General features: G+C 43.8%; 1 protein-coding gene across 1 annotated transcript in view; it reads right to left on the reverse strand.

Moving 5' to 3' along the window:
* rims2b (regulating synaptic membrane exocytosis 2b) overlaps window positions 1–17,500 on the reverse strand; it is a 133,306-nt gene that overhangs the window by 31,353 nt on the left and 84,453 nt on the right. Inside the window, exons 17-21 of the mRNA XM_062528706.1 lie at window positions 17,228–17,296; window positions 15,868–16,000; window positions 15,416–15,514; window positions 10,254–10,439; window positions 8,539–8,648 (exon numbers count right to left, since the gene is read on the reverse strand). Coding sequence (XP_062384690.1) covers window positions 8,539–8,648; window positions 10,254–10,439; window positions 15,416–15,514; window positions 15,868–16,000; window positions 17,228–17,296 — 597 coding nt within the window. The remainder of the gene's footprint in view (window positions 1–8,538; window positions 8,649–10,253; window positions 10,440–15,415; window positions 15,515–15,867; window positions 16,001–17,227; window positions 17,297–17,500) is intronic.

The raw sequence follows: 17,500 nt of genomic DNA on the forward strand, positions 1-17,500 counted from the left end.
TTGTCTATGTAATATACACAAAATAATGACAACACATATAAGCTTGTCTGGTGTTGAACAAGCTGGACATGCATGCCAGCAAGGCTTTAATGATTGGCCATTACAGGCTATATTAGGGGCATTACATGTCAAAACAGACAGAATGTTGATCAGAATCTCAGATTTTGATGTATATAAGGTTTGATCAAAATGTGAGATGGTGCAACGACATCTTCATCTCTTTAGACAAGGAATAACCCATTAAAATGTTCCTAAAAGCAATTACTTAGTGAGCAAGTAGAACTAGCGTCTCCCCAGGGAAGATGCTGTATTGGACTCTTTGAGACTGCTGGCAATGTATGTCTGCTCATAAAAACGATTTGGTGGCTAATAGCAATGTAAATCCTATCATTATATATGTGATATTTCCTGTACTTATTTTTTCTTATGTCTGGTTCGTTTTACGCAAGTCTTCCACAAGTTTGAGTCTTAAATACATCCTGTTTTTTTCAGTTCAGGAAGGAAAGAGAATCACATACAGTATGTTCCACCATGACAATTTGAATGGGTATGACTCAACTCAAACTGAACTCAACTCAACTCGAAATGTTTTTTGTCTAACATTTCTCCTAGAGGATTCTTTTTATGAGAGCTAAGACTTTGTTGTCTAATCTTTCCGGAGATTGACAATGCACCCACCTCCAATGTCCCTTACTGTATATCGATGCTGTAACACGTTTCCTCCCCTGTGCGTGTGTGTGTGTGTGTGTGCGTGGTCAGGCAATACAGTATGTGGGCTGATGTTTGTGTCGCTGTCGAAGCTTTGAGCTGAGACATTCAGGGCCGCAGCAACAAGGTTACCACAGCAACGATTAACAGGTAAGTATGTTTTTTCCTTGGTGCACAGAAAAATAAGTCGGGCGAAGGAGGCTAATGTGAGCGTGACTGTGTGTGCGAGTGCTCACACGTCTATATGATTGAAACAGAGGGATAGAGAGAAACAGAAAGAGAGAAAGACTAAGAGAGGAAAATCAAGCTACAAAACAGTCAGCTTAATAGAAGCATGAGCTATTGCAAATCGCTACTGATAACAAGCACTCTCTACACGCAGAGAGCGAGAGAGCGGGCCTCTCACACTCTCGAAACTCTTCGCTGGCTGACGCATGCTTTGTATCAAAGCCTGTTTACACGTGTGGAGCACCCTTAAATGAAAGGGTAGTATCGCTGGCTCGACGGGCCTCCGCATCTGATTACATGTGCGGGGGGGAAATATGAGCTCCCGGGGCGGTCTAAAAATACCGCCGCAAAACAAACACTCAGACAGGCCTAAAGCCCGGGGCGAGTTTGTCGGCTACTTGGCCACGGCTCCACTGCGTGTGAATGAAATGGACTTTGCAATGGTCAGCAAGGAAGAGTTGACTCCACACAGCAACACACTGACACTATGGTGTGTCCTAGAAGGACGACTAATCGAAGGCCTAGTCTAGTGCAACCAAACACACAGGGGCCCATTTAGGGCGTATAGGGCCCCAAAGGCAAATGGGGGCCCGTGAGGGCCTCGGTCATCTCCATACCATTGGCTTTTCCCTGCTGGTCCTCCCACGTCACCTCTATAGCCAGGCCAAAGGAAGACACAAATAGTCACTCACTCACAGCCCAAAGCCTTAAGTACCACCAGTGGATCATTCTGTTTGTCAGGAGCATAAGCTAACTGCCACAAAGAAAACATGGGCAACCTCTGTGCACTACATACTGTAGAAAAGATCACAGCACCAAATAACATTCGATCACTAACTACATTTTCCCCCCATAGAGAATGCATACATCTATATGACATAACTGCCATACCCATACAAGTTCATTAAGAACTCTTCACACTGCATCTATTTTTTTCTCGTGTTGTTCTGATTGACTGGCGCTAATTGACTCTCTTTGCGTTGCATAACATCAACATGTCAACTTTAAGTGATGAACTGGAGGAGGACACTGAGATGAGTGACATTAGATGGCTCTGTCAGTCACTCACAATAATAGGCTTATGAAAGCAAGTCCTAATCAATAAAAAGTGAAAAAAAAATCGTTTTTCTGATATCAACGCCTGGAGACTCTCTCTGTTAAAGTAGAAATGTAAGCCATATTGTTTTCCCTTCTTCCTGTCCATGGTGCCAATTCTCAGCCTATTTTCTCCTCCAAATGCAGCGTTCAGCATCTGTTCCAGCTCTGTTATTCTGTTTGAAACCCTATTAATTCTCTCCAGCGATTTTGCGACTCATTAGAAATCAGCAGCATATATAATTGAGGGGAAATAATCAATGCAGAATTATGCACTCCTCTCCCCACTTCGTTTTTTTTTTTTTTTAAAGATCAGTCTTTTTTTTCTTGACTCATTATACGTCAATGGGGATAAAGAAAGCTGAGAACAGTGCTGTCTTCACACTAAGATTCAACATCAGTAGTAGTTTACTGCCATCTATAGGTCAACAAGGGAACTTTACAAGGCTTGCACATTGCAACATCTTTAGACTATAAGCCCATTGCTACCACAAATAAAGAAATCTTAAAAACAAAGGCTACTGACTTCAGTCATTAAGTCAGAAAGATTAGTCTATTCTTTGTCTTTCATTTGATCATGAGAAAAACACTAATCTAAAACAAACACAGCAACGTCAAATCCCAGGCTAACAGCTACACCCAGCAAAGCTCCACACCAACACACACAGTGTCACATGCTACCACACAGTGCTGGGCCCACACTTGCCTTTTCTCCCATTGACAGGCTGTGGGGCTGCAGGTTTCTCCTCAGTTTCTGTTATGGTGAGTGGTGACAAATGAATGGACATTAATATAAGATCACACAAACACATAGAACACACAATGGGGGAATAGACACTACAACACACCACTCAAAAGGGAACATAGTGAAATACATTGTGATGGTAAGATGAATATGATTTAACATATCGGCCAAACTACCAGTTGAGTAAGCCATGTTCAGGAGACAGGTTTCCTTTAGTTTACTGTGTTAATTATCTGGTGGATTGGTTGGATTGAAATAAATCCTTTGAAAGGATGTAATATTTTGGAATTAAACTCAATACACACACCATACACCAACAGTGAAAGTACTGGGCCAATCTATCATGACTGACATTACAAATTGGGCAATTGTTGGTGAATGTACAGCGGCCATGATATTGGTTATTTAGCTTCAGGTTGTATTGCTTAGTATACTTGGAAAAGAATGGAAATTCATCCTCATCTTCTTTTTTCTTTGTGCTGTGGTGGACTTACAGTAGGACTTAGGCACTTTTTAAAGTATAGCCATTAGCCACACACCAGACTTCCACTATAGCAAAAACAAGAACACAGCTGAAGATGAACTGTTACTCAACCATACAACTTGAAACTTAACTATTAATACCATGCCAGCAGTACAATAAAACCCCTCAATTTTCTTTGATGGATTCATCCAACTTCATCTACTTGAAAGCACAATAATAGCACTTTCAAACAGATTTGGACAAATATAATGGCACATGCCCTTATTCGCTGCGATATAAAATCAATCTGCTGTCATGGCTACGGTCATATAACTTCCGTGCCGAGGCTACCGGTAACTGAATCATGGCGCTAACGTTTCTACGAGACACACACCTGGCACAGAAGCCTGTGTTGTCAGAGGCGGGACAGGGGAGGCAGCCGGGGGAGGTGGGGCAGGGGCAGGAGGCTCCTCTGCCATCACCACTTTGGGAAGACAGTGATGACCACAATAACGATGATGCAGACCAAGACGATGATGAAGATGAGGAGGAGGATGATGATGATGATGGAAAATGATGATGGTGTGGTGACAAAGGGCAGACATGGACAAGACAAGACAAGATAAGACAGAATGACACAAAGGGCATGGAAGTCTTAACAATGGGCAACACAATCGTATGAAAACAAAGATGTCCACCAACCAAACAAACAACTGATCAACCAACTAACCAACTTGTCTAATCAACCGACCAGTGCTACCTTGATTACCAATTCACCTCAGATAAACTACCACAGGACTAGACCATCTTCTAGACCAGGGGTCGGCAACCTGCGGCTCTGGAGCCGCATGCGGCTCTTTAGCGCAACCCTGGTGGCTCCCTGAGCGTCTTCAAAAATGTATGAAAATGAATGGGGGGATTTTTGTTTGTTTGTTTTAATATGGTTTCTGTATCAGGACAAACATTCTTAACGTTTTCCAATGTTGTAAAAATGTGAATAATAAATATTAAAGTTCAACATTTCTGTCAACGAAGATTTGATAGCCTGCGACACACGTTTCAGGGCGGCGCCGTGCCATGCAGGTGGCTGTGGTTGTAAACAAACCGGCGGGTGTCAGCATGGCCATGGCATGGATCCCAAAGGGAAAAAGAGAAAGATAGCCGATGAGATCAGAGAATTTAAGGCAGAAATGACCGAATCATTTGCTTTCATTGCCATTGCGGAAGGATTGCCTGCATGTTTGCTTGCTTTGTAATGAGAAGTTGGCGAACAACAAAAAGAGAGACATTTAGAAAGACATTTTCAGGGAAGGCATGCTACATTTGCAGCCGACTACCCAGTTGGGACTGAGAGAAAAAGTGTGATTGCAGTAGCCTACTTCTGGAGAAATTTTGTTGCAACCTGAGAGATATTAAAACGTGGAAAGCAACGGTTCACGGACGGTGATTACACGAAGTTGAACTTAAAGCACCAGCGGAGTAGTCACGTGGTGTGTCATTCTCTCCGAGATGCGCTGTAGGGAAAAACATTTAATCATGAAAGCTCATTATGTAGCCTCGTTGTAGCCTACTTAGTCATTTTGATAGTAGGCTAATATAGATAATATACACTTAGAGCCTGTGTTACCTTCATATAAGGCTTACATAAGGCTTTTCATTTTTTGCGGCTCCAGACAGATTTGTTTTTTGTTTTTTTGGTCCAAAATGGCTCTTTGAACATTTTGGGTTGCCGACCCCTGTTCTAGACCTAAGGCTCCTGGGCTCCTACTTCTACTTCACTGATCGAGCTACTGAAAATATGTCGCCATGGTTACCGGCAGCTGCTTGAACGACAGGTGGTGGTACAGGTGAAGGTGCAGCAGCTGCAGGAGGAGGGACTTCTGCAACAGGAGGGGGGGCTGCTGCAACAGGAGGGGGGGCTACTGCAACCGGGGGAGGGGCCTCTGCAACCAGGGGTGGGGCTACTGTAACCGGGGGTGGAGCTACTGTAACCACGGGTGGAGCTACTATAACCGGGGGTGGGGCTGCAGCAACAGGGGCGGGAGGAGGCGCTGCTGCCACCACAGCTGCTTAAGATGGGACATACACCCAGAGATGTAAAGGAAGGAAGAAATAGGAATGGAGAGAGAAGGAAAGTGGGCAAGAGAAAGAAAAAAAGAAAGAAAGAAAGAAAGAAGGCGGGCATCAGAGAAAGGCCAAAGGGGGCAGAAAAGGGGGGGGAAAGAATTGGAAAAAGAAAGAAGACCTTAGAGAAAAAACCCAGCAATGACAAAAAGTAAAGACATGACAAAAGACAAGCATAGTGATAAATAAGACCATTTGAAGATGTTAGATAACTGAAATAGCAAACATGTGAAGATTTGAGGACCATAGGACTTTAAAGCCATCTAAAACTATAAAGCGAACTCTTCTACTAGAAAACCTAGGTGATAGTCTACTATAGTCTTCTCATCTACAGTTAGCAACAATCACATACCATAACATCAATTACAGACATAACAACTAGCCAAACTATCTAATGTTTGGAATTTTCTCAAGGAGCTATTAGGAAATTCCAGTCAAGAAGCCAATGTTTTTTAATGTCATGGTGAAATGAAATGTCATACAGCAAAAAAGAAGGTGGTCTCACACAAGACCATTTTAAAAATACTTCAAATTATCCTAACCTATAGATTATGAAAATCGGTATCAAACTTTACAATAAAAATAGCAATCTATAATCAAGGTAAATGGGAAAAAAATCAGTATTATGTATTCTAAAAAAGGTCATCCGCTTAATTACAATTTGAAAAGAAGACAGAGGTTGCATTAACAAACTATTGAAAATCAGCATGTTTCACGGAGACATACAGTAGAACCTCCTTTTTTCCATAGCAGCTAACATTTTTTGCAGACTGTTCTACAGTCAGCAAGTAGTCTAAATATGAACTCCCAGTCAACTGCCTTAATTAACCCTCAACCCTCAATTCACACCATAAGCTCACCTTACCCCAAACAATTACCTCACTCAAGCCTTAACTCCTTAACCTCAAATTGTGCCATAACCTAAGACGGTCCTAACACTACATCTAAGCATCCTGCCATTCCTTGTGGTCAACCGAATGCCAACACATAGCTTGAGGACAAAAAACTAAACACTGTCAATAGCGAGATCAAGAGATAGTATTATCCTAATACTAATACTAATACAAGAACACTTATTCATAAACATCTACTGTATAGAGGAGAGCTAGACATCATCACCAATTATCTGAAGGAGATGTGAATGGTTTTCACCTTCACTGCGTAAACACTTCTCGATTTCAACATGACATAAGTGCACCATTAAAGGCTTCCAGACCTAACGCGTGTAGTAACACTTGCAGTGACGTTACTGCACTTGCCACACAGGGGCAGTGTTGATTTACTATGCTGCCATAGCAAATTTACCCGCGGTGGCGGCAACGGTTTGATACACAGGTGGGTGAGGTGCTGGGTGGGGGACTGGTGAGGGAACTGGATAGAGTGCAGGCCGGGGCGATGCCACCCTGGCGGCTGCTTCACGTGACAGGAAGTGGGCACAGACAAGAGACAAGACCAGACGAGACGTCAACAGAGAGGCCTGGTTGCAGCCAACAACCAGACAGCACGATACAAACAAAGAAGCAGGACTAACAGCTAAGACAACCTACTATACCCGCCATGAACACAATTCACAACAGCAATTGGCATTATCTCAGCTACAAAGTGCTATTACATAGCGCACATTCAATCCACAAAACACACACACATACACACAAACACACACACACACACACACACACACACACACACACACACACACACACACACACACACACAGAGACACACACACACACACACACACACACACACACACACACACACACACACACACACACACACACACACACACACACACACACACACACACACCATGCTTTTGTATGTGACTGAGCCCAGGTGATGGCTGGTGAGTGTCAGGGCCACCTACACGGGCAGAGTGTGCTGTCTCACGGCTGCTTTCCCCCACAGATAAATCTCCATTGAGGTAACTGTCTGCCCCGAACAGCGCCGCGAATCAGACTGACCCACGTGGCGTTCATGCTCCCTGACAGTGATGTAGAACTCCGGAGAGAGTTTTGACACTGTCATCAGAACCGACTGGGTCCTGGGCCAAAACCTGCTGCCTCCAATAAAGGCATGACCAATGTGCTGGCAGTATCAGCAGAGGAAAAACTCTCAGTTAATGCTCTTGGCCCTTTAGCTGGGATCAACTTGCTTGATCTTACAAGCATGGTCCGCCGTCTCAATTTGACCATTAATGTAATAGCATTAAGGTACAAACACAGTTTACTTTACCTCCTTAAATGTAATTTCAGCTCAGCTATCAGTCCTTCCCCCAAACTTTGCAAGGGTTTGTTGCGATTGTTCAGGACAATAAAGACTGAATTTGCAGCAAAAACTCTCAGAGCTGGCCATTCTTTTTTTCCAATTGCAAATAATGCAGATTCATCATGCAGATGTTTTGTGTGAGAAATCCTTAATTTTGGGGGGAATTTGTGACAAAACTCTATATAGCAGGGGGGGCATTTTAGGCATCTGTCTGGAGCACCATCAAATGCCATCCTCCTTGAAGCTAAGTCACCATGTAAAAGCTTGTGATCTCAGTAATACTACTGCAACACATCTATTATGACAGATAGTTACACAACTCATTCTGTCACTAGTCAAGAACTCAACACATCAAATTGCAAAAAGCCAGACAACTCAATAACTGCACAAGTAGAATGCTAACAACGAACATACAGAGCAAGACTGCTAACCAACAAAACTGTGCTACATTAAACAAACACAGCATCAGCATGAAGCCACACGGTTTGTGAGCAGCTAGCCACCTCTGCAAGCAGGACTCAGGCTAGAACACGGCACACAGCGATCAACATTAACTACACACCTTCATAAGGCTCAATCACTTCCTCTCCACCTTTAGGGGAAAAGGCAACAAGGAGCCAAAGCCATAAGATTAAAGAGAGAACAGGAGGAGCAACAGCAAGGCTGGAAAAGGGAATTGTGGATTGTGGGCAACACTGAATTGTGTTGCTGTCATACTGTAACTCACTAAAGTCAAATCAAGGTTATATACCAAGGTTATATCTGAAAGCTGAACTTCTCCACTTGAGTAACTCCAGCAGCACCATGTACAGTACAGTATACACTTAACATACTGTACCTCAATACCACACATGCAAGCAACCCCTAAAAAAAACACAGAAAGTAGGAGTGGAATCAATGGACTTACTTCTGTCTAAAGACCCCTTTGGCGGCACCTGTGGTAGCTGCCGACCTCTCCGACTGGACATCGGGGTCCCTGAGGGGCTGGTTTGGCCCGATCCAGCATGTGGGTTCGCCCTGCAGGTCACAGAGACGTTAATGTAGGAGCCTGGACTGAAGTGGTCAACAGAGGGCCTCAAAAGGGATGACTACTGTATGCAAACACAACGACCTCTCACAAAAAAACAAGGAGAGAATCCAAAAGTTGAGGTCTAGGATTTCAGAGAATATTTGAAATGTTTCATATTAATTGTCTCAGTTTTGGGCGTTTGGGCCGGTTGATGGTGACTACAATTTGAACTGCAGGTGGAGCTATCATAAGGCTGCAGTGCTGTAAATCTCTTGTACTGTACAGGATCTAACAGTGGAGAATACGTTGCTTGGGCACACACTCTTTTCCATGCAGTCAGGGGTGAGTATGACTCCACTTCAACACGGTAGGTTGAACTACAACATTTAGAAAACAGTTCACAACTTTAATGACACTGCCATGTACTTAATTGCACAATTAGACAGTTAGTACAAACACATATGAAAAGGTAATCAACACATAATGTATATCAAATATACACCAGATACACCATACCATGTTAGGTTTTGTGAGATTTTTGTTGAACATAAAAAACAGCACTGAAGTGTCACCTTCACATATTTAGCCATTGTAACACATGCACTGTATTGGTAAATATGTAACGGTCATGTGCATTTTAGCTATAGCACCAGGTAACAAGCTGAAAATGCACACTAACCATGCAACATTTAATACAACAACCTTCATAGCACCTTTGGAGCAATGCAGAATATGAATTTTCTTTGGCCAAATGAATCGAATTGTCGAATTTTCGACTGTGGGCATACAGAATCAATAAAGTGTATGAAGTCAAAACAGGTTTTGTCACCAACTAAAACCGTTTTGGTCTATTAAATGAAGATGGTATTTTAACTGTTATTCAATAAACTATTTTTTTTGTGTAAAAAAAATAATATTCCTCGATATAGAGGCTTATCATCTTCAAATATAACTACTCATACCCTATCACAAATGACTCACTACTACCAAATATCAACAGTTGTAGGGGGCTGCCACTTTGGTAAAACACTCAAAGTGGGTTTATTAAATTTGGCACATTCGTTCGCTCCTCAAAAGGTATTATGAAGTCTGTAGGAAGGGTGGAGCCAGAGGCATAGCTTGTGGTGTGCTGCTTAGGCTGTAAGAAAAGAGTGAGAAGCGTTAGGTGTCAGAGTGCAGGAAGTGCCCACACCCTCCAACACCCAAAGGACCAAAGGTAACCAAAGTGGGGGGGGGAGGGTGGATGCTGTTAAACAACAAACAATAATGTTAGTAAGAAAAAAAATGATATCCAGACAACTCAACAACCAAGGATGGCAAACCCACACCATTACATCCCAGTTTTGGGAATATAAATAGTGTGTCTATACAAAAAACGAAAAATGAAAGAAAGAAAAGAAGACGTTAGTAGTTTCTGCTGTTTCTACTCATCTAAGTCTACAGATGGACACAAAAAAATACAGCACTGTCACAAGAAGGGGAAAAAGAAATTAAAATGCAACTTGGCAGCAGCAGAGGCAAGGCAAGAGGGCAGGGGGGTGATTTGAGGTATAATTAATGATGATTCGCTAGATTTTTTTTGCTGGTCAGTCGTTGCGACTGGGCTGGGTCACCTCGATAGGGCGGGAGAGGGAGGGGCAGATCTTCCGGAAGGCAAGGACGGCATGGACCTCATGTAGCCGGAGTCGGGTCGCTCCGAGGACCGGGAGCGAGTGTAGACGGGCCTCTCCATCATGGGCCGCTGGTCGGCGGAGCGGGACCTGTGATAATCATGCCTGTCCACCATGCCCCGGCTATACCTGCAAACACGTTAGTCAAACAGCTCGACTCAGACAGGCATCGAGAGAGAGAGAGAGGATCGGACAGGAGAGAGAGAGACGAGACAGGAAACGAAACACACACAAGCAGTCAAAACGTGCTCGTCCAGGAAGGGCGCCCGGGGAGAATTGTGGGATTGCGTCTCCATTCAGAGGGAGCGATTGATGTACTGTAGCAGCACTGCAGGGACGGGAGAATCTTTTTGTAGTTCCTGTAAGAATTACGTATGCTAGACAGTGGCTAGACTAACACACAGACGCGCAGAGTCCACCCCGAATCTCTGCAACAGAGCACTTCAAAGGCCACACCTAGACGGTTGAAAAACTGTGGGCTCTCCCTATCAACATGATACAATTCAAGGCAACGCAATAAAGACAAAAAAAGTAAAACAAAAAGTGGGAACACATAAAACAGGTTCACAAGAAAAGACTGAAAGTTTGGCACATCATAGAGTCCTAGGCTCAACACTACTGAAAAAAAAGAAGAGGAAAAAAAAAAGCAGCCCATCTCCTTCCAAGAGCGACCTGACTTGTTTTGTTGCTGAGAGAAGAAAACTGTTGAATGGGGTAAAAGTGATCCTTGAAAACAAAACCACAAACTTCTATTCTCAAAGCTACGAGGAACATACCGTTCCACAACTAATAGCACTGACATTCAATTGCACTTTTACCGACCACGTTGACTACACTATGTTCTACTATGAATATGCTACTGTCGGGACTAACGTGTTACCTTAAGTCCTCCTCATAGGCCCCTGGGCAGGCGGGAAACTCTGGTATGTGTTCCTCTCTTTGCATGGGGGAATGAGAAGAGTGGATGCAATGCTGAGAAAACTGGCCAAGAGGTCCATCTATTGCTACGGTAACAATGTAAAGAACTACACTAGTCTCTGGTATCTACTTAAACACACCTAGGGGCTAGCACTAGCTAGCTAATGCAGTTATACCTTTCTGTATCTGTGGAAGGCTGAATTTCTATCCTGGGGACCCTACTGAATAGATCAACATCTTATTAGGGAAAGTAATACTGCAATGATGTGTAGCATGTAGCATGTTCCTGTCATGAAGCTATACTTTAGCCAAGAACACTCCTGGTTTCCATAGTGTTAAACCATATGCCTATCTTAGGAGCACAATAGTTATATGCTGTAAGTTAAATTTGAAGAGCCTCATTCAGGAACATTGTGGAGAAGTATTTGTATCTAATGTAGACATTTTGTCTTTGGAAGTTAAGTGATTGGCTAATGGACATGAAGGAATGAAGTAAATGTATTGTGGAATGATGAAAACATTGCTTATTGTACTCTCCAAGACTACGGTACTCTTATTAACAACTACTCTACAATTTATAACTTACTTTTCTATTTAGGAGACTTACCTATAGTCATCACAGGTACCATTCATGACGTGATTAGGCCAGGGTGTGGGTACATGGCTGGGCCCATTGTAATATCTTTCCATCAAACAAGGGAGACATCAATAAAGAGAGGCACATTAGAACGTAATGCTACTACCTGAACAACTTCTTACTCACTCTTATCTGCATTGACTGAAGACAACCCAGAAACCATATAATTCCTTATCGAAGCCATGTGCAGGAAAGCAAGGAAAGCCGTGAGTCTACCACTGCTTGTTTACTTGTTATCCAATGTTGTCTAGACAACAACGTGCAATTGCCAAGCCATTGCACCATCTTAACATTACACCACCAGAGGTGTGATGTGAGGGTTAATGTACAGGATAACAAATGTCATCATTGTTTTAAGTCTACAGCCTGTTTTTACCTCTCGGGAGAATCGAAAGAGAAATTGGGGGCAACCGACATTCTCCTGTCCCTTATTCTGCTCCTAGATGAAGGGAGTACAATATGGGATTGTCAGAAGATATGCTCTGGTTGAAACTGCTAGAGAGCTAATCAGTTTCACCAAATCTATTCCAAAACAAGATCTAGTTCCAGATCTAGTTGTTAGCTCTACGTAACTGCTGAGTAATTTCACAGTGACACAACTACAATCCTGAGGGTACCAGAGGTTGTTCTGAAAGTTGAGAGGCAAAACTGGGGTACAGTAAGTCGAGGCTACTCGGCTCACAAGGGTGTTGTGCGTGTGGGCGGTGGGGTGGGAGGGGGTTAGCTAGAGCAGATACGCCAAGTCATCAAAACAACACAAACCCATCCCCTCAGTCACCACAGGAACAGTGCTGCACAACAGACATATTTCATTACACAGCAAAGTGGGGTTTGGAAGAGAGTGGGTGCATCTAAGGACAAACAGAGCTAAATGGGGCTTCCTCAGGGAAATACTCATACTTGGACTGGCAGGTCAAACTAGTGCTTCATGCAGCCAAGTCAATCTCATGCTGTTTTTTTTTTTTTTTTTTTTTTAAATGAGAGGAAAAATCTTTCAGAAGCTATCCAAACTATTTCACAAAAATACTCTCGGTGGGGGGAGGGGCGGGGGGAGGTGAGAGCACAACCAGGAGAATAGTCATGCATGAGGTGTAAACACAAGCATTTTCTCCATCAAGGCAACCAAGAGATTACAGTAACACACCAACATCCAATCAATACAGCTCTACAGCTCTACGAACCAACATCCAATCAGGACAGCTCTACGAACGTTCCTTCAAAAGGTCAGGCGTGATCACTTGGGGCATCGAGGAGCAAAGGGAACCACCAGCTACAGTTCTCAAGACTACGAGATTGGACCACATTTACATCAGGGGAGCGAGCTGGAAAGGAGGGATGGATAGGTATATATATATTCATTTTTAAGAGCACAGGAGGTTAACCAGAGTTGTCCTCTACCTTTCCATACTATTGTACGCCCCTTCCGATTGAGCGCGGGCCATCCTAGTAGAACGCAGTAACCTGACCGCGTCTTCCCGAAACAGCGGATACATGGGACCGCCGCTGTGGCCGGAGAGAGAGACGTGAGGGCAGAAGAGGACAGCAGAGAGTGAGTAGCGGCTGGACAGTCAAGGGATACTTTATGGATGTACGAGCCCCACCCCCATCACATCATACATGTCAAGGGTTTTGAGTGAGGGAATGGTATTCTGCACCATTCTGCACCAAAACCCGATGACTCCCACTGCATATTACAGGCCCCAAGCAGCAAGCATGGAGTGAGTTTTGCACTATTTTGTGCTTCTGACTGTCGTGTCATTATTGCAGTATGCGAGCTAGGCTGCAGCCCCTCAGATCGTCCGTCTATTTAGTGCAATCTCACCAGATTCGGTTTAAATGCAGTTTGTGTGAGTCAGCCTGTAGATTCGCGCACTTCTCTAAAAATAACTGAAAGATGATGCTGCGATGTGCTGCTTGTTGCCGAAAAACTGAAATCGAGTTAAAACGGCTCAGATCTACAGCAGACAGACCGGTATTTAAGCATCTTATGCAACACAACACAACTGTGTGAGTCAGGTCAGCATGTGTATATTTAGAGGAGTATTTGGAGCACAAACACAGCACAGCACACACACACACACACACACACACACAAACACACACACACACACACACACACACACCACTGATATCCCCACAGACAGCCGGAGATCTGAGGAATTATCACAGACTGTCGGTTTCCATGGAGACGGTGAGACCTGCTCTGTCTCCCTGGCTTGACAGACCAAAAAAAAAAAAAAGAAAGAAAGAAAGTAAGGAAAAAAAACAGTGTTGCCAAAGTTCTGACAAGAGTTCCAGAACATTCTGCCTGTCTGTTGGAGAGTGACAAGGGTGCAACTGAGGTGTGACTCAGACAATACTGACAACTCAGGGTGTCAACAAGCACCTTCTGTGGGGCAAGACTACAGTGCCTCTAAAAGCGCCAGGGTGGGTGAGTGAGTGGGTTGGTTGGGTGGTTGAGGGTGGACATGGTAGGTGGATGGATATGCGTGAGGATAACGCTCCTGGTGAACTAGGAAGGGGGCGCAAAGGATGCTGGGAGTCCTCAGTCATGCTCAAAGGCATGCTCAGTATACCTGGGATCCGCATAAAAAGGGTCGGCGCTCGACGGTCTGTGCCGGGTTCGAGGGGGTAGAGTAAGATAGTGGCTGCGACCACAGAGGAACAGAGAACAGACAGATGAATTAAGAAGAAGAGACACTGGAGAGAGAGAGAGAGAGAGAGAGAGAGAGAGAAAAGAAAAAGAGAAAGAAACGAGACACATCCCCAGGTTCGAGGGAGAGTGATAGAGGGACAAGGGACGAAAATGATGGCAATGCCAATGGTCCAATGGTAACAGTCAAAGAAAGGCACTATCACACTCTCTTTAGTCCCTATGGACCTCTAGAACTTTGTTTTCACCTGACCTGAAACGGAAACAGGAACAAAGCAATTGACCTAAGATGAACAGTTCAGGAGAAGCCAAACAGCTTTGTATTTCCATGTTTTTTTGGTTAACAATTCCATTTCAGGTAGTGATGACAAAAAGATCTATTCCATTTAGAACACAATGGTGACCTCACCTAAAACATCAGTTCTGTAATTGGCTTTTGTGTAAAACAGGATGTTGTTCTGAAGTGCTCTAAAATGTGACCTTTCAAGGGTTATTCAAGGGTATTAGTACTGCTACCAGTAGGAGTGGTCAGTTGGGATAAATTAAGTAAATAATGGTTACTTTTCCATATTCAGCATTTTAGTATGCCAGTTAGCTAGCTGAATTATTTTGTTTCATAGTCTCACACAAACGATGATGGTCTATAACATCTGGGCAACATATGCTATGTTAGAGTGTTCAATAGAAAGCTAACACTGTAACAGAGGCTAAACCTGAAGTTGTCTACGACAGCTGTGCACAGTAGAGTTAGCCATCTCCAGCCTATCAGTGATGGCTCTGTGGGAGCTACTGTATGATGGTTCTTGACTAATTCGAGACTGATTCCTGGAGGATCCTGTGATGCTCCCTGTCATGACTGGCCTGAGGTGCGGTGTACTGTGTGATGGTGAGCCCTACCTGTCGGGCGAGTACCGGTCTTCTGACAAGCGATGCCGGTCCATCCTGCCAGTACCGTAGAGCGAAGGCCCCCCTCTGACGCCATGGTCCAAACTCCGACTGTGTGTGTGTGTGTGTGTGTGTGTGCGTGTGTGTGGTTGTGTGTATGGGAGAGAGAGAGAGGAAGAGAAACAAAGGCAGAGAGAGTGATATAAGTGGATAGGGGGAGATAGAAGGAGGCAGACAGATAAAGAGAGAATGAGAGAGTCAGAGGAAATACAAAAAAATCACTCCAATGACAAATATCACCATTCTTTGACCATAACAGAGAACAAAAAAATAGCTCCATAGATTTCATTACAAAGCAATGTGTATAGTGGCTAACTGATTAAAATACAGTTGTTCGCTGCTGATACAACTCCCATGACCCTGTAATACAGAAGTACAGTACTGTGTTAGCAAGCTGTGGTTACCTTTGGGGTGGAGGGACACTGGGGGACCGTGAACGTGTGCGGATCATGTCCGACCGCGAGCAGTGATTGGACATGACCTGCTCAGGGACCGATAGCGTGGAACTCTGGAAGTCCCTGCCATTATGTCTGTAATCTGCAGACACACAAGAGTCAGAACGTCAGTCCATATTAAAAACATGCATCTAATGAACACAACCTAAGAGAACCTTCAAAAACAGACAGAAAATAAATGTGCTTGGGCAAATGCACACTGTGCTTTACGATATACTCCCTAGTAATGTCAACAGTGTGAGTTGATTTGAGCTACATGTACTTTACAATACAGACTATGGGTATAGTTTCAGCCAAATCCACTGGTATAACTGACTTATTATAGTACAATGCTGCATCATTTAAGAAGGCTAGATACTAAACTAAATTGGCCAAGCTTTACAATGATTACAACACTCCACACACACTGACAAAACAAAACCACTGTTGGGTATTAAATATTTTAGGCAGATGAATATAGAGAATCCTTTCATATCAGTGCTGTTTTCCTGTCCAGGAGATGATCTCTGTTTGTTTGTCTCTGTCCCTCCTGCTTCACTTCTCTCTCCTCTCAGCTTTGGAGGCCGTACTGTAGCTCTGCACTGCACTGGCCCAAGCGCTACACGGACTAATCTTCTCTCTAGCAATATCCTTTAATTTGATCTGAGCCTCTGACGCTCCGCTGGTCAGGAAGTGTGAAAACACACACACACACACACACACACACACACAAACACACACACACAAACGCGAGCGTGCGCACACACACACACATACACCCACACAAACACGCGCGCGCACACGCACACACACATACACACACACAAACATACACGCACGCATGCACGCACGCACGCACGCACGCACGCACGCACGCACAAACCTATATTTGTACAAACTCGACACACATAAGCACTGACACACACACAAACACACATGAGCATACGCATTGCATCCACACACATGCATGCCTATTCTCTTTGAACTCTGTTAGAACCCTCTTTGAACAGTCACACATGTACACACAAAGTCAACGGCAAGAAACTTCTCTGGCTTGGATACCTGGCTTTCAGAGAGGTTAGATTGTGTTAGGTGGTGTTCTAAATGACCCTGTATGAAATGTTTTGATATTTGTGAATCAATCTCATTCCCTGAACATCCTGGTATGGAGGTGTCATCTGTTACAGGTCTTACTAACATTATGCAATACTACAAAATGCACCAAAATACTATGCATGAATTAAAAACCAATTCTGCTAAATGAATGACTATATTTTCATCACCTATAGAAACCAGTGAATCATTTTGTGCTCTTGTCTGTGGACTTTACCTGAGATTACACCAATTCCGTCTTCACAGTCGTAATCAGAGAACTCACTGTCGCTGATTCGCTGGGATCCTATTGGAGAGAGAGAGAGAGAGAGAAGAGAGAGTGGAGAACAGAGAGAAAGGAGGGAGAGACGATATAAGATGGGTAGTTTAGAATACAGGATGGCTTAAGAACACTTTGCCCTTCCTTTCTCTTTGACCCCCGACCTCTAACCCCCTCCTCAACTGTAATCCAGACCTGGTTCAGCTAGGGGCTGCTAATCTGCATCAACAC

This window comes from Sardina pilchardus, chromosome 24 (genome assembly GCF_963854185.1).
Source record: "Sardina pilchardus chromosome 24, fSarPil1.1, whole genome shotgun sequence".
In the NCBI taxonomy this organism is placed as follows: domain Eukaryota; kingdom Metazoa; phylum Chordata; class Actinopteri; order Clupeiformes; family Clupeidae; genus Sardina; species Sardina pilchardus.